The sequence below is a fragment of the Serinus canaria genome, chromosome 5 (assembly GCF_022539315.1).
Source record: "Serinus canaria isolate serCan28SL12 chromosome 5, serCan2020, whole genome shotgun sequence".
NCBI lineage: Eukaryota > Metazoa > Chordata > Aves > Passeriformes > Fringillidae > Serinus > Serinus canaria.
The window spans coordinates 17,006,319-17,028,708 of record NC_066319.1 but is presented as its reverse complement, the minus strand read 5'-3'; the positions used below and the strand labels follow the sequence as shown (position 1 = coordinate 17,028,708).

At 36.3% G+C, this 22,390-nt stretch overlaps 1 protein-coding gene across 2 annotated transcripts in view; it reads right to left on the bottom strand.

Annotated features, from left to right (window-relative positions):
• Positions 1-22,390, bottom strand: part of CHID1 (chitinase domain containing 1) — a 96,432-nt gene that overhangs the window by 39,254 nt on the left and 34,788 nt on the right. For both annotated transcript variants that reach the window (XM_009102173.4, XM_018907816.3), the window contains exons 9-10: positions 19,143-19,244; positions 17,773-17,928 (exon numbers count right to left, since the gene is read on the bottom strand). In XM_009102173.4, coding sequence (XP_009100421.2) covers positions 17,773-17,928; positions 19,143-19,244 — 258 coding nt within the window. The remainder of the gene's footprint in view (positions 1-17,772; positions 17,929-19,142; positions 19,245-22,390) is intronic.

Below are 22,390 nucleotides of genomic sequence, written 5' to 3'. Positions count from 1 at the left end.
ATCTTAAGTTTAATCATGGCCTAAAGCTTTAATATTCTCACATCCAACTCTTCAAAACAGAACATTTAAATAGACAAAAGAGCCCTGAAATTATACTGACAATAGCATATAACTGGAAATATACATATAGAATATTTCTTCTCTACTGAGTGTGATTCTGGAATCACTCAAGCATTTTTTTTTTGGAAAAGCACTTTAAATAAATCATGCTGTTGTTAAGTACTTATTTTTTGCACTGACTGTTTTGTTCTTATTTCTTTAGTGACTACCATTATACATAGCTGGACTTTTTAACTTCTCTACAGCTGTGTTTCTTTCCTGATCTTTTGAGACAATTTTTTGGGTGCTTTCTAAAAGGAGAAAAAAAATCCAAATCTAAATGAAATTATTACTTGTAACACAGCTCCTCAAAAAAATCCTGTGAGCAAAAGGTCACAGTTTTCTTTTACAGAAACCATGGTGGCTATCTTTATTTTAAAAAATTATTTTTCTAGTGATGCTGATACATTTAATTCCTGTGGAAAACACTTCTGTAAATCCATTAGTTCTATATTTTTCCTTCAGATAGCCTTTGATTCAGGCTTGCCCTTCCAAAGACACCCCACTCAGTAATCTCACCAAAATATATATTCTAGACTGTTCCAGTGGGTGAAGATAAAAATTCCTCAGGGGAGACTGCAGCGGTCTTCTGTGCACCCTCCTGTGCAGGATGCCAGGTTTGATATCTGCAGGACTGACATTCAGAAGACCAATGCCACCTCTGGAACCACATCCCAGTGGTCAAAAGACTTACTGCCATACAATGATGCAGCACATAAGGTACCAAGTGTGTGCCATGGGTTGTAGAAATGCTTGTACACAGCATTCCATGAGCTTTTCCTCAGGGATACTGAAGTACTGATATAATCTCACACCATTCCCTGTTGTTGCCTTCCAATATTGCTGCCCACAACTGAGACCTGAATTCCCTTACAAACAATGTTATCTCATTTGATAGCCCTTGGACAACGTGTTGCAGCTTTGTCATTGTCCACATGGAAGAGCAGTAATGGGTAATAGCCTGAGGGCTGCACTAGCCTAAGAGCTTTCCTAGTGATGTCCTTAGGCCAGGCTGCAAGGAGGCAGCAGCCTTCCCTACAAGGAGGGTCTGTCCAGCACATTAGACCCTCTTCCCCTCAGGAGGGAGTCACCTACCACTATAGCCCATCTTTCTTTCCTCGTGGAGGTGGTCATCATTCAGGTGCCAGTCCTTTCTGTTCAGCACTATCTCTGGTGTAGATGGGCATCATCCACATCACCCTCTGACTTACCTTTCAGATTCAGAGCCTCATCACTGCTGTGTACAAGCACAGGGGGAGGCAAGGTGGGCAAAGAGGGAGTTTGCCTGCTGCTCCAAACAGGGACTTGTCCTTGTTCACTCCTTTTAAGTTACTGCCTTCTGCATGGCAAGGGAGGAATACAGGATTCCCCCTGATCCTGTGTATTTTCTTGTAGCTGTTCTTGTTACTGTCTCAGGGAGAGCAGAGCACGGGTTTGCCAGCTGAATTCTTTCTCATCTCCCTACTAATGACCCTGTGTTCCACTCTTGTACTTTGAAATAGCAGCCAAATGTCCTAATAATGGTGGCTGATAAGCGTGGCTCTGAATAACAAAGTGCAATGTCTTGGAAAATACTGTTTTCCATTTCAAGTAATGACATTAGGCAATTCAAAAGCATTATTTCATGCTTCTCATAATAGTTACACAAAATGGAAATTTCTTTTTTTGCTCACAGTAGCAGGCGAATACACACAAAAATGTATTGCTAGTAAAGGGTCATTTACTTCTTATTTTATGGATTTTAACCAGCATTCACACGAAGCCTGAGCAAAAGCCATGTAATATGACCGATGTAGAATGAATTCTATCTTACTCAAATTATTTTGCAGTCTTTATTCTCATTAGAGAAGAAAGCTCCTGAGGTCAAAAGACAATGGAAATTATATTTCATTTTAACTTAGACTACAAACTCTGGAACTAAACCCAGTGCTTGACTATCTGGATGCATTTAGATCTGCTCAAATAGGATTTAATATTCTTCTATAAATAGCAAACTCTAAGTTATCACTAGTACAGAGATAACTCTTGAAAGTGTTATTGCATTTATAGCCAAAAAATATACCACATTCTATACATGCAGAGCTCTCCACATACATATGCAGAAAATGTTACAATAAAGTAAGCATTTTTATACTGCAAGTGCTTCTATTTCTACAATCATGAAAGCTTTTTTTTACAAGCTTTTTTTTTTAATAAATAACATCTTTTGCTAATTCTGAAGGGAAAAGCACCTAAGAAGTTACTGCATCAATGAAATGGAATGGAGCCAAATGGGGAATATACTATTAACTTCTAGAATACAAAATGTTAATTCTTTAATGTTAACTGGCCTTTTGGGATTTCTAGTAAGCTGAGTCTAGCATGCTGTGGGAGTTTAGCATTGACACGTTTCTAATGAGAGGTTAATGAATCTAATCTCTCAAACCATGGTAAAACACAAGACTGGGAATCAGGGAGCCAGATCTGACAGTGTTTGGCTGTGTTCCAGTGGGGTTCACTTATTCATGAAGAAGCTTCCATCAGATACTCTACTTCTTACTGAAACATGAAGTGAGCTGGAAAAGAAAGGTCTCTGTGGTGTAAAGGAACTGTCAGCCACCCAAGGAAAAGGCCAAATTAAAATTAAAATTCATTAACCTTAGCATCTGTCAAAGAGTTTTGAAAGGAAGAAAAAGAATTAAAAAAGAACGGTGAATACAGTAGTCAGAGAGAAAAATCACAACTTTTTACCTGTTTACCAGAAAACTGCCTTTTACATAATAGCTCTAGTCCTCCAAGAATAGTATCTTTGATAAATAAAAATTATGTAACAAAGCTAAGCACCATTCTTCCCCCACAACTCATCTACCTGAATGTGACAAGAATACCTTTTTTGGTCCCAATTATGTATGGCCAAGGAGAAAGCATCCCACCAGGTAAGTCTACACATCAAAAAGCTACTGCAACATTCCCAGCAATCCACATCCAAAGAATCAAAAGGGAGAAATGCACAGGCATAAGTTACTATGAAAAAAATAAGCACACAATGCACAGCAGACAGAAGTGAAGCTTTCTGCACCTTGAGCAGATGAATTTTCCTACAACTTGAGCTTTACATGATTCTCTGGCAACCAGCAACCAGGCAGGGAGGCTTACTCTCTTCACAACTCTAACTTAGGTTTGCTATATTCAGAACAGTTTTTGTATTTTTGAGAGCTTCATCAAACATGGTTTAAAGTAGTTAATATATGCAAAAGGCACCAAAAGGTTGTGGAGAACAACTGAATGAACAAGCTGACCAACAGAGGCAGTAAAAATGCATTTTCTTACGCAGTTTAGGCCAAAAAAATATTGGGTGGCAAAGAATATTCAGGATATGAAATTTATCAAATAAAACCAAACCATGCATTTGAACACTATCATATATGAAACAGGCATAAGCAAACAGAACTCAGTGAAACTTCATGCACTTCATGAAGAGCTACTATTTTTCACTGGTAGTTGAAAAATCACTCCTTAGCATCTCAATATGTAATTTACTTAAGTTCTGTTCTCAGAACAGCCTTTTTCTTTTTTTCAGACTACTCTATTGAGTACTTGGATTATGTCTTCATACATTTTACATTTCCTAGCAATTGAAAGCACAGTTCTGCACTTGACCAGTGCCATAGCATGGGTAAATAAAAAAATACATTTCATGCAATTTGTTCAGCCAGTCTCACTACTTTTCAAATACTGCAATATTTCTATGCAACTGTGAATTATTAGCATCCCTCCTACATCCCTCTCTGTTTAGCTCCCTTTTATGTTTGTTCCTACCTACAATACAGATCTTTTTTCAATACAAGCAGGTCAGGGTGATCAAAAATCCAGTAACAGTCCCAATATTACTATATTACTATATCCCATCTATATCTCCAATTTATTTTAACATTAACATGCTCATCTTCTCCCCAGAGATCTTGGATTCAATATTGGATGTTAATCTAATTCACTTTCTTTGGGAACTCTGTTTCTTTATTTGGATTAGGTAAATTCCAACTCCAGCACCAGGAATGCTCCTTTTTGATGCTGAAACAGTGGGAGAAGGTTTAAGTGGCTCTGAAGGCAACTCACTCACTACCTGCTTGAAGAATTCTTATTTGATAACTTTCTATTTCAATGTTTCAGAGTTAAAAATATATAGAAATTAGAATTATTAATAGAATCACTTTTTAAAACTATGTTTTAGCTCAAAGTAGGATAAGAGATGTGCCATGGGTATGGCAAACTTTCCATGACATGAACATATAAATTAAAATATGTAGTAGAAGTATTTGAGATTCTGAATAAACTGCTGAAAAACCACAGCTCAAATAGCTAGCCTAAGTAGAACAACTTGTAATGAGATTTACAGCACTGGTAATGATATTGGACTGTTATTTGTTTCCAGAATAGAGGAAACCCATTAAAAAGGACCTCCAGTACTGGTAAAAGAAACTATCATGTATCCTTCTCCAACAAAGATTATTCTTTCTCAGATGGAGAACATTCAAAACTTTTACTCTATAAAGTAAGATGGAAAAGAGGAAAAAAAAGACAAATAACTCTGAATCTCCTCAAAATAATTTCAAAGCAGGTGAAAAACCTCAAGTTATCCTTGAACACATGGTTTTGAGATAACCACCTCCTTCTACTACAACGAGGACAACGTAAAATAAGTTATAATGTAGGAAAATGATGCCTAATATTGTGAAGGAAGATAAAATATCAAATGTCAACATTTTCAGAAACACATTTTCCAAATCCAAACAAAGATCCCTTGCTGCACAGTATTACTGAATCATTCTTAATAAAATCACTTGACAAACTCTAAATTTATTTTATTCTTTTCAAGGCTCTAAAAGGTCATAAAATCTCCCCTTCAGTAAGCTATCAAGTAAGGCAGAATGTTCTGATTTCTCTTTATTTATTCTCTGGCAACATAAAGAGAAGGGGACAGAATTGCTATCTACTGGAAGGCTGGAGAAAGGCTGAGTTCTCTGGTTCATTTCATGAGATGATTCTTGCATTGTCACTTGCATGATAAAAATTATTTACCTGAACCACTGCCAGTACGAAACATGTTTAGGAAGCAAAAGTGCAGTTTACTTTCCATGAGAGTGAATTTTTTTTTTCCCCAGCAATCCTGGTAGAGGTTTTGCTTGTTTAACAGGCTCCATATTTGCCATTTTTTTCTCTCTGTCAACAATTTGACTTCCACACAAATTTCTGGAGAGAACAAGCAAAGTGACTCCTTTAATGAAAATTGTCTTAGTTTATGGCTAAAATATCAACAATTAATGACACAGGTCAGGAAATGAGGCTAATAGAGAAAATCTTTTTAGAGAAATTAGAGGAGTCAGAAATCAGGAAGAATGAGAGAAAATGTTAATTAACTGGCTACATGTATGCAATTAAAATAATTCAAGAAACTGGAAATCATTGAAAGCTATAAGTGGGTAAGGTGAAACAGATTTTTCCTCTATTGGAAAAATCAGATATTCCTTTCTCAAAACCAGCAAAACAAAACAAAAGCACAGCCCAGCTCAGGTCTCCAAGCTGACAGCCAAATATTTATTATACTATTACTGCAGAGTGTTCTTGAATTTTACATAACTTATATTTGCCATAGCTCAGAAAAATGCACCACAGGTTTTTTAATTTTAAGTGGTATCTTCTCAATTTTAGGTACAGAATCACTACAAAAGCACAAGCTGCATATTGAAATTAATGCCAAGCTGTTCCATCTGTATTAAAAATCTCAACAGTTGCCAAAGTTCAGATCTCTTACCAATAATACTCCTGGAAGTAAAAAATCATACATGTTTGCTTTTCTAACAGCTCAAATAAAAAGAGGTTAAATAAGCTGCTAAGGTTTGAAGTCAATAGCACTGAGAAGGGAAATGAAAAAGAGAAGGTATAGATCTGTTAAAAATTCTGCCTTTTCACCATTATACTCCTTTCCCTTCCCTTTAGAAACATAACTTCGATTTTTTTCCTCACTAGCTAAAAGAGGGGTTTCTCTCCAGGGATGCCTGTTCTGAAGAGGTTTTCCTATCATTTGCTTTCCAAACTCTAGAACAGTCCTAAGTCTCATACAACATTCTGCTTTGGAGGTGATGGGAGGTTTTGCTGCCCCTTACCTAGCACCATTAGTTGTCAGGTATATTGAGGCATATAAAATACAGATTTAATAAAAATACTGACAAAGGAAAGGGAACTATTTGGACAGCACTGCTCTTCTCAGATACCATGCTGGCAGTAGCCAGTAGTGAAAGACTGCAGGACTCTGACTGTGCCAGAAAAAAACATTTTGAAGGTGGGATGTCCCATGTCCCAGGGTCAGGTTGTTTAAAGAACAGCTTCAACTTGGAATAATTAAAGCTGTATTTAAACATTAATAGACATTGTTGCTTGAAGGAGGCAGAAAAGGCAAGGCAGATAATTTAGTTAAAAGCATAGCTACAGGCAATGAGATTCAGAAGTTCTGGTCAAAGGTCTCAAATCCATCCCTTTAATTTGGCAAACTGAGTATCTGGAGATGTTCTTTTTTGTTAACATAGTGGAACAAAAATTCCAGATAAGGATTCCATTGATAAATGATCGGTTTATATTCTATTAAACTTGGAGACACAACTACAGAAGAGCAGTCACTAGACTACAACTACTGAAGTGGCAAAAAATTGAAGGAAAGAAAGAAGGAAAAATGAGATTTAGTGTGATTGAACTAGAGCATTATAACACGGTCACCCACAATGTACCTCACACCCAGTACCTCAATACTACAACCACCTGGGGTTTAGACATCCTTAAAAAGATAAATGTATTAAATGACAACATGTTCCAAAATTTAGCAGCTGTGACAGACTACATGCAGAGAATCACTGCGTCACATACCGGAATGAGCAGCTGTATAAAGAAGTTAAATTCAGAATTTGAGCATTCTGCAGTAAACAAGTATATAATTCTATCACTTATGCCACTATTTCATGGGGTTTTTTTCTTCATAGTCCAGAACCTGCATAGAAACAGTCAACCTCTTTTTTTTTAATCAAATACAACTCAGACTTATTTCTGCAAGGATTTTTTCACCATATTTCTACAAATATTGCTAGTTAAACTTAGCCTTAACTGGCTACCAGAGAATACAATTAGACTATGGAAAGCAAAATCAGCTTCAAAACTGACATAATAGTACTGAATAAATAAATATACCAGCATTTTTCAAATTATACATTTATATAAATGAGAGCAGATTAACTTCAAAGGCCTTCTGTCCACTGATCGTTCTTCTTGTCATTATGTGTGATTTTGTGCCAGCCAAGGACTCATTTTCATGAACAAGTAGCTTTTCATTAGATGCAGGCTTTATGAGTAAAATATGCTATAAGAGGTAAATATCAAATGTGTTTCTCGTTCCTAACAAGAATAAAAAAATGATTCTAAGTTGAAACTTTAATGTGAAAATAAGCTCTGGAATAAATTCATTATCCTGTGAACAAAGAGTTTCATTCTATAAATCAGCATCTTAAAAAAAAAATCAGCTCAAGAAACAGTCTATTACTAAAATTCAGATACTCAAAAATTAAAGGTGCCAAAATGCTTTAATTGCAGAGATTTCCAAACTCATGGAAGGAGAAAAAGAAAAACAGCAGGTCATTTAACGTCAGAATCCAAGAAATACTCAGAAAAGTGACCGAAATACAAACAATCAAGCAGCAAATAAGCCCTAGATTAGCTAATACTACTCTAGTGGTCTGTGAACACATGCTGGAATTTGGGCACTAAGGAGACGGAACGCACAGTTTTGGAAATAACTCATTCTTAAAATTTTAAACCCTCCAAAAGTACCAGAGTGAATTACAGTGGGCTGCTTCAGTGGTTTTTCTACACAGAACGTACATAAATAATAGCACCACAATTCTAAGGACAACTTCCCATCAAATTCATGTGAACAGCAACACTCCAATTTTAAATGATAGCTGTCAACATGTAGCAGAGCAGAAGAGGTGACTGTAAAATGTGTCCAATGCAAAGGAGGGAATTCTAGTAACTAAGTGCAGTGAACTTAGAGAAAGTGAATGGAAATTGTTTGGAATGAGCAGCACATGTGAAAATATGCACACTAATGTCATTTGAATCAAATGGCTCCAGGTAATTTTCTACACGTCATTTTTTTCCATGCTCTAAAACTACAACTATTTCTGATGACATTTATTCTTCCTTCAACTAAAAAACACATATTTTCCTGCTCAAGTACAAGATTTCCAAGCTCTTCAGAATAAATTGTTTAATCTGTTGCCACAGACTCCCTACTGTTTAAATCTATCTACTAATGCACTTGAAGATTTTATGCTACTAATCCACTCCTATTTAAACATTTCTTTCTCACAGTACTATAAACCAGATTCTAATAAAATACTATTTATCCTGGAAGACACTCCTATACATAGCAAAGGATGCCATCAGTCCTTTATTATGCTCTTGATAACAACCATTTCACAAAAGACTAATGGCAAATGGCTTCTTTGCAAATTAACAGTGTTTTACCTTAGGCAAGCTCATGATTCAGTATCAGACTTTTGCTTTAAAAACCCACTGATTTTCAACTCTTCTTAATACATCTGCTAAATAAATGCTGCCAGTCAGCTACAGAGTTCCAGGCACATCTTATTCTTAATATTCCCTTTTATGGATGTTCTCAAGGAATACTCTAGGGGTAAGAACCAAGATTAAAACTCTTCATTTTTGGGAAGAGGTTTTCAGATCACATTGAAATGTATTGGTGGAGTTCTCTATAAGCTTGACAAATTACCATCAGTAGTATAAGGCTTTTTTTTTTTTTTTTTTAATCTGAGAAGAGACTAAATTTACATTCTATTTAGCAGCCTATACTTAGCACCTTACTTAAATTTACTTACTCCTGACTTAAATTTAACTTGGTTTAATTAAGACTGTGCTGCTTTTGGTGAACAGTTTTCACCACCACATTCAGATTTCTTCCATGATGAGGTTTTGTGAGGAAGAATAAAAAAACAGCTAAAATACTCTTGAATATAAATTAGAAAAAGTGTCCCACAGATACTACCATACTGGCTATGCCTTTAAATGGAAGCACTGTGTTTGTTGCCCTTATCAACTCACAGTTTTAGAAATCCTAAAAATGGCATCTTCAAGCAAGGCTTTCAGAGACACTGACATTAAGATTTAAACAGTTGCAATGTGATACCTACTTCACACATGGAGATACTTACAGTTCTAGTTTTCAGGGTCAACTGTAAAAGAAATTACACATGACAAACAATTTCCCATTCATCTCTAACTATTCTGCCCATTCTCCTGTCTCCTAATTCATGTTCCCAAGGATGTCTGCATCAAAAAAAACCAGAATTGTTCAGGAGTCCTTCAGTATGCAAACTCAAATATAGAAGCAAAGCCAGAATAAACTAAACAAGAATGCTTGGACTCAGCTAAGACTTAGTGTTCACAAAAAGAAAGACTAAAATTCTGAGGAAAGCAAGACTTTTAATTTGTATGTAAGCAGCAATCAAGGTGATATGAGACCCTCACATCATATAACTCAAAATTAAAGTGGTGACTGCAGAGACACCATGCTCCCCTAATGATTTCATGGATCCACTGGGCTCAGCAAGGCAGTTTGCAATGACCATACTGCTTCCCCAGGTTTGGTACATAAAGGGCTCCCTAAGGATGCAGGACCCATTGACTTCTCTCCATATGCTTGGAGAGAAGCATACTAAAACCTAGGACCAGTTCAATAAATTATTATTGTCAATAGGCATCTTCACTTCTGCTGTCAATACTAAAATATATTTCTATATTGAGTTTGCTGAAACTGTCCAGTGTCTCTATACTACAAAATGCAGAAACCAGTGAAATGTAACTACACATTTATCCATTAAAATGCATTCAAAGAGGTGCATGAATATGGAAAGCGACAGCTTCATTGACTTTTACATTTCTGGACTTCTACAATTTATGGCTCAAAGTTAACAGTGTATGAAGCAGTGTACCAATCTCTAACCCACAACTTCTTCTCAGCTAGAAACACTTTATTTTCTTAATTTACTGGGCTCAAAGCCCAGGATTCAGGGATATTTGCTTACACCCACAGGGGAAAAAAAATTTTTAATACTAATGTGTCTAAATTTGGTAAATACAAACAAACCCCAAAGATAAGAAACTCTTCTTTAGGTTTTAACAATTGTAGAAAATTATTTTATATTCAAAAGTGCAGGCATCATGTGCCATCTACACCCCCCATCCTATATTAGGGGCTGGCAGTAGGGCTATCCCCAATCTCACCCAACCTGGGTCACACAGCTTAGTCTCCTCTTTAACCTTCTTGCCTGCTCAATACCCTCACTCACATGCAGTGAAGAGGATGTACCTGCTCTAAGCCAGGCAGTGCAGTTACCTTGAACTTTGCAGGAAATACCACTCCAGAGGCATTTTCTTTTTCCTCCCAAACCTTAAGAACAGCTAAATAACAAAAAAAAAAAAAAAGCTACTTGCAAAAGGTTTACAAAGATACAGTATATGGAGAGATTTTAATTTCACATACAGTTTCTTTCTAAAATAGTGTAACAAAACCAACATTTGGTTTAAACACAAAAATTACATACATGAAACTGTAAGAAAAGGTTAACCATGTGGGTATACACAGTAACTAAGATATATATTTAAGATATAGAGATACATTTTGGGCATATTATAAATGTCACTGAATTTCCAAATAACTAATTTGTAATAATTTTCATTATACTGTATTTTTAGGAGACATAGTATCAAAGTCTGCCCGGATTTCCATTTTAGCAATGAACAACACTGCATTCCAGCAACATTCTGAAATGCAACTCTCCTATTTTTAGAGCCCCAAACCCAAAAACTTATTTTAGGTAAGATTTATTACTGAACATTTTTAGATCCATTCTCCTAATGTGGGCATGAATTAATTTGGAGTGGAAAAACCCCACTCTGTTTGCTGGTACTACTAATGTACTGAAATAGCTCATAAAATCATAAAGAAAAAATTTATTGGACATTGTACCACTACCGAACGTTATCACTAGAAACCTTATTCAATCATCTGCTGTATAATACCAAGTATAAACAAGCTGTTTGCACAAATCAAAAGCTGTTAATGTTGTGGAACACACTTTCACTTCTATTACTTCAAAGACTGTATAGCCATATGCTCCATTACTATTTCCTGTAAGTATTACTTCAAGGCTTCAAAACTATTTCTAAACCTTCTATATTTCCACACTGGCTCTTCACTTGGTTACTGAGTCCTTCTGTTGGTAATTTGATCACTCTGAATACTTTGCTGCTGTGATTCCTACTTTTCTCTGGAACTGCAACAAACATGTACATTTACTCTTGCCCTCTGAAAGAACTCTGCACAAAATGCAAAGAATAATATTTTGTAACTTAACCTTATTTTCTTTTTTCATTGTACTGTTTAAAAGCATTGTGTCAAAATGAAAGGAAGCATTTAGGTTGTGTGATTCTGCCCATATCAAACTCCCAGCTCATATCAGGATGGAACTTTTACAAGACAAACCAGCACCAGGCTTCAGTTTGCACTATAGAGCAGTCTTAGAGTCATAAAAGGGATGCTTTTTTTTGGATGGAACAACTGGAGCATCACTCAAACTGCTAATGAGTTCCAGCTCATAGGACCAGACCAGAATCACCTCAAAGGAAAAAGCCCCAAAGACTCATTGTAAGCACTGGGTCCCCAGCACCATTTTTGTGGCAGTCAGCTTGACAGCAAACACATAGCCAAGTAATAAAGACATAACTTCACACAAAAAAAAAAAAAAAAAAGAAAAGCAAAGAGCCATGGTTTATCAGGATTACTTTATGTTTTAGAACTTGCTAAATAAAGCTTTGGAAAGGGCACTCTTTAGCAAATGAAGGAGTATATAGTTGCCTTCCTATAAATTCAACCTACTGAAATTACATGAGTTACCAAGAAAGTAAATTTCAACTTTTAAATCTATGCTGATGACATTTAGATCAGTTTCAAAAGACCTATAGAAATTTATTAGAAACTTGAATTTAATTCTGACTGCTTCCCCAACAATCATGGCAATTCAACTCACTGAAAAAATTAATCTTAAAATTAGATGAGGACTGAAAAATCAGTTTAAGATCAGAAAAACTCCTAGCTACTTGCTTTTTAAAGAAAAGCTTGTCTGCTAAAAAACCCCAAGTATATCCTACACATCAAACAATGCACCTACTTGAACAAAATACAAATTATCTGACTACTGCCAGTTTCCTAGTAAAGACAATAGGCAATCAATCTAAATACTCCAGGATTTGTTTGTTTAGGGTTGGTGGGTTTTGTTTTGGGTTTTGTTGTGTTTTTTTTTTTCTTTTACTTTGGGAAAAGGTCCAAAACTCTCCCTGTTTAGAAATAAGAGGGAAATATATCCATCTGTCTGGAGCCAGCACCTTAGTCCATGCATCCATGGCAGTGGTGGCTAGGTGCCAGTGTAGCTGATAAGCTGCACCTGGGCTGCTGTCTTTTGGCTCCAAAAGAGGATGCCATGCCTTCAGAATCCATAGATTCCCAGAGGAACCTATCCTGCACACAATCCAACACGTGAGGACGGTGCATTGACCCAGTTTTAGGTATAAAGTCACTCAGCATTTTCAGGAAGTCCTTTTCACACTCATTCCCAACAGAACTGCAATGGAACTAAACACAAGGAGTATCTTGTGAGGGACAGCCAACACCAGGCAAAATTAAGGATTACCCTTTCAGCACTGAGCATGAGAGAGGATGGGGCAATGGGAGCAAAGGGATTCATAGTGGAGTGATCTAGACACATACATGGTGCCAGCTGTTCTATGCTCTTTGTAAATCATTATGTATCTGAAGAGATTCAATCTGAGCTAGGACTGCCTTTAGGTCCACCATTAGTGATCTCACGAGCCCAAAGGAGGCTACCAAAGCAATGAGTCTCTTCTACTTCACATCATGCACAAATACCCACACACAATTCTAAGGACATAAGTAATTTTAGCTTACAGTAAAGGTTTCTGGCTCTTAGTTTTAAACCACAGAAGTATTTTTCCTAATTTTATCACGCTATCTTCTAATGGCTGGAGTACAACAAGACAGTAAAGAACGACATCCTTATTATTTTGTCAATAATTAACTGCCTAAATATTGCCTGCAGCAAACTTGCTATTTAAAAACACAATGGCAGATGGAGAAGAGCATATTTCACAATAATATGCCCACCATTTAAAATGTACATACCAACTGACCAGTTTTTTAAAGCAGATTCACTGCAATATACACACTAACCCACAGCCAATGCCGTTGTACAACTGAACCTGGGAACCAATCATTTGTCTAATAAACAAAATCCACCTTTTCCTCATTTCAAAAGAAATAATGTTTTACATAAATAAAAAATATGTTACAATTGTTTTTTATCATCACAAGGTAAATTTGGATAAGCTGAAATATGATCCATAATTTTACTTTGTAAGATGCTCTATCTACCTTACATGAATTAACTAGTCTTACACTTTCAGCTAACAGCTCAATTTCACCTTCCATTCCTAAAGGGAGGGAGGGACAGATATACCATGGAAGAGACACATACCAGAATATTCTAGAGGAAATTTATTAGAATAAAACTTGTCAAACACTCCTGAAATATTTAGACATCTGTAATACAGAAATTACTTCTGATTCCAGGCCCAGTTGTAACTTCTTTCTATCACTGCCATGATTTTACCATCTGACCCAGCACTACAATTTAAGAAGAAATAGCTTAGCAGTTTCTTCAGTAAAGAGGAGAGGTGGAAAAAAGGTCAAGCTGTTCAGTCCTACAAAGCTAATGGATACATTGGTTTATTTTGAACATTAGTACCTCCCCACAATCCCATGAACTATGAACAAAATAGCTTAAATCAGGATTCAGAATCCTGGCATACAGGCAAGTAATAGAAATCCCAAGAGAATTACAGCATGAAGAAAAATGTTGTAAAAGCTTTGCTGCTTCAAGAGTAAAAGAGTTCCTGGCACAAGCTTATTGCTAACTTCTATAATGCAAAATCATGAGTCACAGTTGGCCCAAATCTTAAACTGCTGCTTATAAAGACACTGCCATGATAATTCAGAGAAAAAGTTCACCTCTAACTGTTTCTAAGTACCACATTTTATGTGGTATTTACAGAATGGCAGGCAGCCAATGAAGTTCTCAGTAGAACTCTACACCCTCACATAGCTTGCAAGTCATCTTATTTTCTATCTCTGAACAGCACAACGCATTGTAAAATTAGTTTCTCCCTTGCTTCAGCTGGCAATTTACTATATCAATCTTCTTAAATGTTTAAAATTAACATAAAAGTCCTTATTCAGATTACTTTAAATAAAAGATAAGCACACAGCATTGTTTCAAAATAATAGAGTTATTCCATATCTATTTGCAATGGCTACATTTGGAACAAAAGCAGCTTGAAGGCAGAACATATGCAAAAGTTACATAGAGCCAGGTGGAACATCAGAGATTCTATCTTCCCTCTTTCAACACTATGCAAAACAGAAAAAAAAAGGACAAAATGACCTTATCACATGAAACTTAGCAGGGAGGGGCTCAATAAAGAATTTTGATTTATTAAACTTAAATGACACCATTGCTACATGACAGCCTTTGAGTTATATTGCTTTTAATTCACAGCTAGCAACGAAGTTTATCCATTCCCTTTTGGCCCAGGTCATAACGGACATAGATTTTAGATGACATGGAATGAAAAACACTGTTACACTGCTGTGTAAAGTTCCCATGAGAAGGCAAAACAAAACTGCAATTGAAATGTAATGTCCCAATGATTAAGAGAGATTCTGTAGAACAGATAGCTAAAGGCAGAAAAAGTACATTGGAAGCCAGAAGCTCATGAGATTGAGAGGCTTGCTGACCTACTGCAGGTCTCAAAAAGGACTCAAAGGTAAAGATCTCTCCGAAAGACTAAACCATTTCTTCAGCTTCAGAGTATACTGAAAAATTGTTTACCCAAGGCATACACTTGTGAGGTGAAGAGGAAATACTGTCAGGTCACAGTATCAACAGAGAACATGCTAGAACAAGGTGATCACTAGAAAAGCAAGGAAGCAGCACCAGATTGTTATGTTCTGACGGGATTTTAATACAGTGGAAAGTTAGAATGACTGCATCTCTGCATCTTAACAATTCAGACACCTGATTCTTGACAGCCAGAGGGCAGAAAACATTGCCAGAAGCACTACAGGTGATTTGAAGAATCACAAACAGAACACCTTTATTTCCAGCTTAGGATTTCATAAAAATTATGTCACAATGAAATATACACAGAAATGCAGCTTCCCTGCAGCTAACCAGACACTACTTGGTTGATTAAAGCACCAGAAAGTGCTGTAATCTCTGTGATTGACTCATTGTAATAATAAGTAATAGTTGTGACTGAGCTTTAAGAAACAAATTGTTGCTGCAAATATAAATTGTAGTTCCTATTGTAACAACACCCAAGGACAAACTACATTGTGCTGCTGTAAGAGAGAAATTGTTTTCATTTAATTTAATCTTGAGATATATCTATATAGATATATATGTATATGCAAGCATATACATATATATTTATTACTTCTTATTGTCTGTATGAAGGAAACAGGATATTGCATGGAAGGGCTGTATATCTTTGCAAGTATACCTTCTACCTTTATATTACATTCTGCAATAAAAAAACCACTGCCAAATAATACATTATGCAAATACGAGTTCTATTGTAAGTTATTTTATGAATTTCTGGACTGCAAAAAATATGTAGTGGGTGAAATCCACCTATGTTCAGCATCTCTTTCCATCACATAATTCCTATCCTAAAGAAAAACATGAACACAAGAGCAGCATAGATTTCTGCATTCTGCAATTCTTTACACTTTGCTAATAATAATTAAGATGCATAATACACTGACATCAAACAACTCGATAATACACAGTTTGCCACTGAATCTTTCAATTCTCCATCTCTCTTCTTAAAGAGGATCAGATTCCAATGAATATGTTTCAACAAGAAATGGTGCACCTTACTGTGTGCCAAGGAGCACTGACATGCTGGAGATTTGTACTTGCAATAAATTTCATATGCAAAAACTTGAGCAGAAGTCTACAACAAAGAAGTTGACACATACCAGACTGCACTTAAATGAATAGACTTTGAATTAATTTTAATCCCAGTACTTTAGCTCAGATTCACTATCACTACAACATATGGACAGTGCCTTAAAGGTGAAATGCATCAATCCTTCAGCACTTTTTGCAGGTCAAAGGACTTCCTTACAAATGGCCTGATTAAATGGCAGAAAGCTTATTTTTCAGTAAAACCCCATTTTTTTCTGCTCTTTATATCAGAAGTTTGGCCTATTTTGAAGCTATTTTACTTTTGAGTCTATTCTACTTTTACATTACTATATGGCATATACAATTGTGGATGCTTAGAACTATATTTCTGGAAAAATAAACATAACCACTGACCAACAGTAACACAGCAAAGGGAAAATGGACGTGTTTTATGCATAAATTCAAAGCCTCTTAAAGACTTTGAACATAATCTTGCTTCTGGTAAATACCTGAAAACAACAATCTCACGATCTGTCAGTGAAGAATATGTTAACAGAACCATACTGTGCACCAGTGCCCTACGTACAGGTAAATAGCCTCTTTCAGTAAAACTTTAAAAAAATTGAAAAAAAATAAAACTTATAAAGCTTAAAGTTTTATACATGACTTGGCTAGGGTACTCTTGCCATTAATTAAAAAGCAACATGAATTAATACTATAATATAGTCCAGAAGAATCTACAAAAAGTAGATGCCATCCTAGTGCACAGTGTTTTTCAAGTGGAAACATAATTTCAAAAGCTGCAGTTCAGAAGAAAGTAAGAACCTTTTATTCTGCTAGACAGTGCTACACTCCATTTGCAAAAGGAGCTGTAAATATTACAATGAAGCTACACAATTTTGATGAGATTGTATAATTAGGTCTGTAAATCAACAATGTTTTGACTATTGAGTATTCTTCCTGCCTAACCATCACCACCAATTTTTCAGAAGTCGTTCTGGAATACTTGCTAAACACCTTTCACTGTAAACAACGGCTCTATTTTCCCCTTTTGCTGTTATTCAGTCAGATTCAGAGATCAGCACGGAAAGATTGCTGTTGGAAACCAGTACCAAATTTCAAAGTAACAAGTAACAACTTCAGGAGCTGAGAGAAAGAATCATTAGGACAACTGCAGGAACCCAAAAATGATGCAGAGCATAAGAGAATACTGCAGAACATTTTTAACACAAAGATGGCAACCTGCATGTACAAGCATGAATAGAGGAAAGAGAAAACTACACAAAGCATTTCTGCATATGAGTTCTGACAGGATAACTGTGCCATCTATCTGCATTTCTGTACAGGGAAGAGAAGTTACAGGTCTTACCCTAACTGGTGAGCTATGATTTCATGTGCAGATTTATCACTTTTGCCATTTCTGTGTTGCTAACTCATCCATATTTCTAAATAAGAATACTTGTGAACTTCTGATTTTTGTGGGGATATATCATACAGAAGTACTTACTATCCAGAGAAGTCATACCTGCTGCCAAGGATTGGCTCCCCAGAGGTTCCCAAAGCAGAATAGTCCATGCCATAGAAATTCAGTCCTAAAAGTATTTTATTCCTCCATTTTGAATCAGGATCCAGTACTTCAACACAAGCTCGTACCCAGGGAAGGGGGGAATTTGGACCAGGTCTGTCAAGTTAGCAAAAATCAAACAGGGTGTCAAAAAAGTACATGTTCACACTCAGCCTTCTCTTTTTGACCAGTGTAATTGTAAAAAGAAAATTTTGGCACACAAAAATCAGTGAAGATGAACCTATAATTCTACCAATGCTAAATGTACATTCTTCTGTAGCTTGAAGGGCTGATATACAAAATCTGATAGCCCCACTCTTGACTTTTTGATTCAATTCTAAAGTGAAGGGACAGAGAATTCCTTCCTAAGGGTAAGAAAAAATTTCCCCTAGCCCATTGCTGCTGGGCCTTTCACAGTGCATATACTATGATTCAATGCTCTGTCTGACTTAAGGGTTTTTTTTCAACATTTTTCAGCAATCTGGCAAAATATCCTGGGATAAAATCAACCATTTACTTACAGAGGAACTATAAAATTAGTGACTGGTAAGCAAGGCAAGTTTCAATAATTGTGTAACCCTTATTTATGGGGAAAAACCTACAAAGTACCTAACAAAAACCTACAAGAAGAAAAAGAGTATAGCCTTAACACACACAGTAATTGAACTGTCACGTATGTAACATCAGGATATTGTGTTCATTCCATTCCTACCTCACTGGAGAGGAGGGCAGGCTCTCCCTCAAAAATTAACATGACAAAAGGCACTCATTAGCACGGTAACAGGAAGAGTATATCCCAGTCTGACAAATATCAACATCTGCTACTCCCTACTAATTATCTGCCTCTAAGCCTTCATGATACCTGTGCCATTAAAACTCAACACGCTAATACAGCACAGCAAAGTTGCTAGGAACTGTGCTCATATTTAAAGGCAAATGAAGTATCAATTGTTCAAAGCTAATTTGTTTGACAATCTTATTATTATTAGTAGATTATTAGTGTATCCATCCTGCAGAACTGTGCTAAATAACTCAAAAAGCATTATTTAGCCTGGAAAAGAGTAAGTTATCCTTTTAAAAGAATGCCTTTTTAGCTGGAGTACAAAATCTTTCATAATATCCAAACCCCAGACACACTGTTAAAAATGTACTGAGTTATCTGCTTCTGGACAAATTGTCTATTATAATTACTAATCCAGAACTTTAGTATCATACAAGTACAAAGCACTATCCACTTTACTAGAAAAAAAATGAACTTGTACTGTGGATTTAGCAGACCTCAGTAGGATCAGCTCCTTCAGTGACCTTTGTGATGTCAGATGGAATCTTACCGATGTGGGGCTGAGTAGTCGTATGTCATGAGACTGAAGCTGTCTACTGCCGAGGCCAACTGATCAAATTCTCTCTTTGTGAACATTCCTGGCTGGTTGGTCCTTTCAAAACAAAGCAAAACAGAAACAGGAAGAGATAAATTACAACAATGACCAGGCTTATTCTCTCCTTTGGGTTTCATATCATTTGACCACATAAGAAAAAATCTTTCATTCTGAGGCGGCAAAAAAAAAAAATGTATTTCAGTGCTATTTTTGAAATAAACAGCTAAGAAAAAGAAAAATAATTCAATGCTATATAGGTGGCTAGTGGGAAGAATCATACTTCCACAACCCACTTACCAAATAAGTATTTCCAGCATGGCTGCAATAGTGATTATAAGGGCTGTGGACAAATCAAATTGCCTTCGGTAGCAATCAATTGAACTCTAAAAGCTTTTACAAAACCTTTAATTGCTTGGGCTGTTGAACTGGTTTTGACACAAAACTAAGGCATACTTAAAAAATGGATGGGTGCAGCTGTTAATAGAAAAACAATCCATAGGTAATTTTTTTATTGACCTCAAAAAGAACAATTTCAGTTTATACCATACTTAAGAAAGAAAACCTGATTTCTTTAGACAGAAACAGGTCCATTTCTTTCTTTGGGCAGGGGAGAAGAAAGAAGAAATCCATTCTATGACCTTTTCTAGACAAAAGTCTAGTTATGCCTTCAGAACATCTTGGTATGAAATATGGAAAACCATTCTTCCCCCCTTTCTTGCTTACTCTTGATTTACAAAATATAGACCTGGATTAATATCTACCTTATCTTCATGGGTGAGGGGGTGTGTATTTTGTCTGTTTTGGACTCAGAGAGGCTACTGACTTCTTTCAATCATTCAAGATGGAAACAATTAATTCACACAAGTTGCCAGAAAACATTAGATCTGTTTCAAAGAGAATTTGTAATTTCAAAATAGCAGCACAAGCAGCACAGCAGGCAACATAAGGCAACCTTAATCACATTGCAAAGATGGGACTGGACTAAAATGGAGAAGCTACTGCCAGAAGAGCCCTGTCCTCAACCAGAGGGCTCTGAAGCATGTTAACGTGAGACAAACAGGTAGAGAAACAGGATATAGTCCCAAATCATCTGGGACAGCAGTGTACATAGGGACTATGCAAAATACGAGAAAAGGGGAAAAAAATGTGGTTTAACAGCTAAAAACTCTGTGGTGCATCTCTGCTATTAGAGGCAGACTTACAGGATTGTACAAGATTCCTCTAGAGAGCAGAGGAGAGAGACTGGAGAATCCAGACTTTCCCAATAGTAGCAGTAACTGCTACTTAAGTCTTGTCTAGGCAAGGTATGCTTTTAAAACCACTCACGTTCTGTCTTAAATGTAAAAACAAAAAAGATGCTCAGTGACAGATGCAAGTAATAAATAAAAAAAAAAATCACATATTTTGACCTTTATCCCTTTTGGATCAGCGTGCAAATTCTACAACCAACAATATGCGCTGCATGGATCACCAGAGCATAACAGTGTTCATTTATCAGTTCACAAGGACACTTTGTGTTCCACTTCATAAGGAAAGAGGTGAACAAAATGCAGGTTACAAACTAGGGCAGATTAAATCACATAACATGCCTGTCAGATTTTCAGAACCAATGACATACTGGTCACAGGAAGGAGAAATACCATTTTTTTCCTTTAAGGGTTGTAACACATTTTTAAAAAAATCTTCACTTCTGGAACCTACTGGTGGACCTCAGGCTTTTTTTATAGTCATCTGCTTGTGATGTACCGCAATTGCAAACTACAGTTGTTCTACAATAAGTAAAATAATAAATACATATTTGAAACAATATTATGGTAACTTGGATGTCTGTGGGCAAAGCAATTTCCCAATGCAAACTCCAGCAAAACACATTTTCAGTAAATTGATTGTGATTACTCCTGAAGGGAAAAACATAAAAAGTAATTATAATGTGTATTAGATATTAGGGCAAGTTGGATTGCTTTATAGATTTAGTCAGGTAGTACTTAAATGAAATTTGCATGTGTAACTTAAGAAGAAACCCACAGGTTAAAATGGATATTGCCATAATTTTCTCCAAAGCAATTTTGTAACTCAACTACTTCTCTTACAAAGGAATTCCATCTGAGTGGCAAGGGCAAAAATTTCCAACTTTGAACAAACCCAACAGTAATAAATACACTTTGTCCATTAACATAGAGTGTTAAAACAGCAGCACTATTCAAAAAAACAAGCACCACTCACTCAGTTCAATAAATAGTCAACTCTGCTCTAGTCAAGAATTTTGGGAAACTCCACTGGAACAAAACCAGGACTATTTAACTCATGCCTTTAGAATTGCTCTGCGTCAAGAAAACTGACACTCAAAAATAAAACCCAAACAGTCTTTCAACTGCTATTATACTTCAAACTGGAGGTTTTTCAATCATTCTGATATTTATGTAAACTTAACTAAAAGGCAGGTATGTTCTACTGACTACTTTGTTAAGAAATCCAGCAAAAGTCTGGTAAGTCAGGAGACTTGGCACAGCACATGCAAAGTCCATGATAGTAATACTTTTCAAGTCTAACTCAAAAGCTTGTCATTCTTCTAAACTTTTAATACTATTTCCAAAATAGTCAGTGAAGTGGCAGAAGCTTCATCATCATTTATGAGCTCTGTACAATATGCATAGAATCACAGAATCAAATATGCTGAGTTGGAAAGGACCCACAAGGATCACCAAGTCGAACTCCTGGCCCTGCACAGGACAGCCTCAACAACCTCCCCATATATCTGAGAGCATTGTACAAACATGTCTTGAACTCTTCTCCTAAAGTTCCAACCTAAGCCTCCACAAAAACAAAGAAAAGAGCTCGTATTTACAGTTACCCTTGTTTGCTAAAAGAGTCAAGCCTAAATCTCCCTGTCTTGGCATAACTTACCCAGTTTGCTGAATATTTCCAGTCTGCTAAACTAGGACAGACTCCACTTTCACTTGGGATTATTTTTTTTACCAGGGCTTGTTTAATTTAAAGCTTTATAAAGAAGATTAAGAAACACAGCGAAAGAGAGACGAGTATAACAATTGAGTTTTCTCTGCAAATCTGCTCTTAAAACTTCCAAGGGGCTAGAGGAAGCCAGGGCTCCTCTCAGCCCATTTGCAAAACCAGACCCAAACTCCTCTCCCAAGATCCTGAAACCCTCCCACATCTGGAAGAAGAATAATGATGCAGGAGGGGAG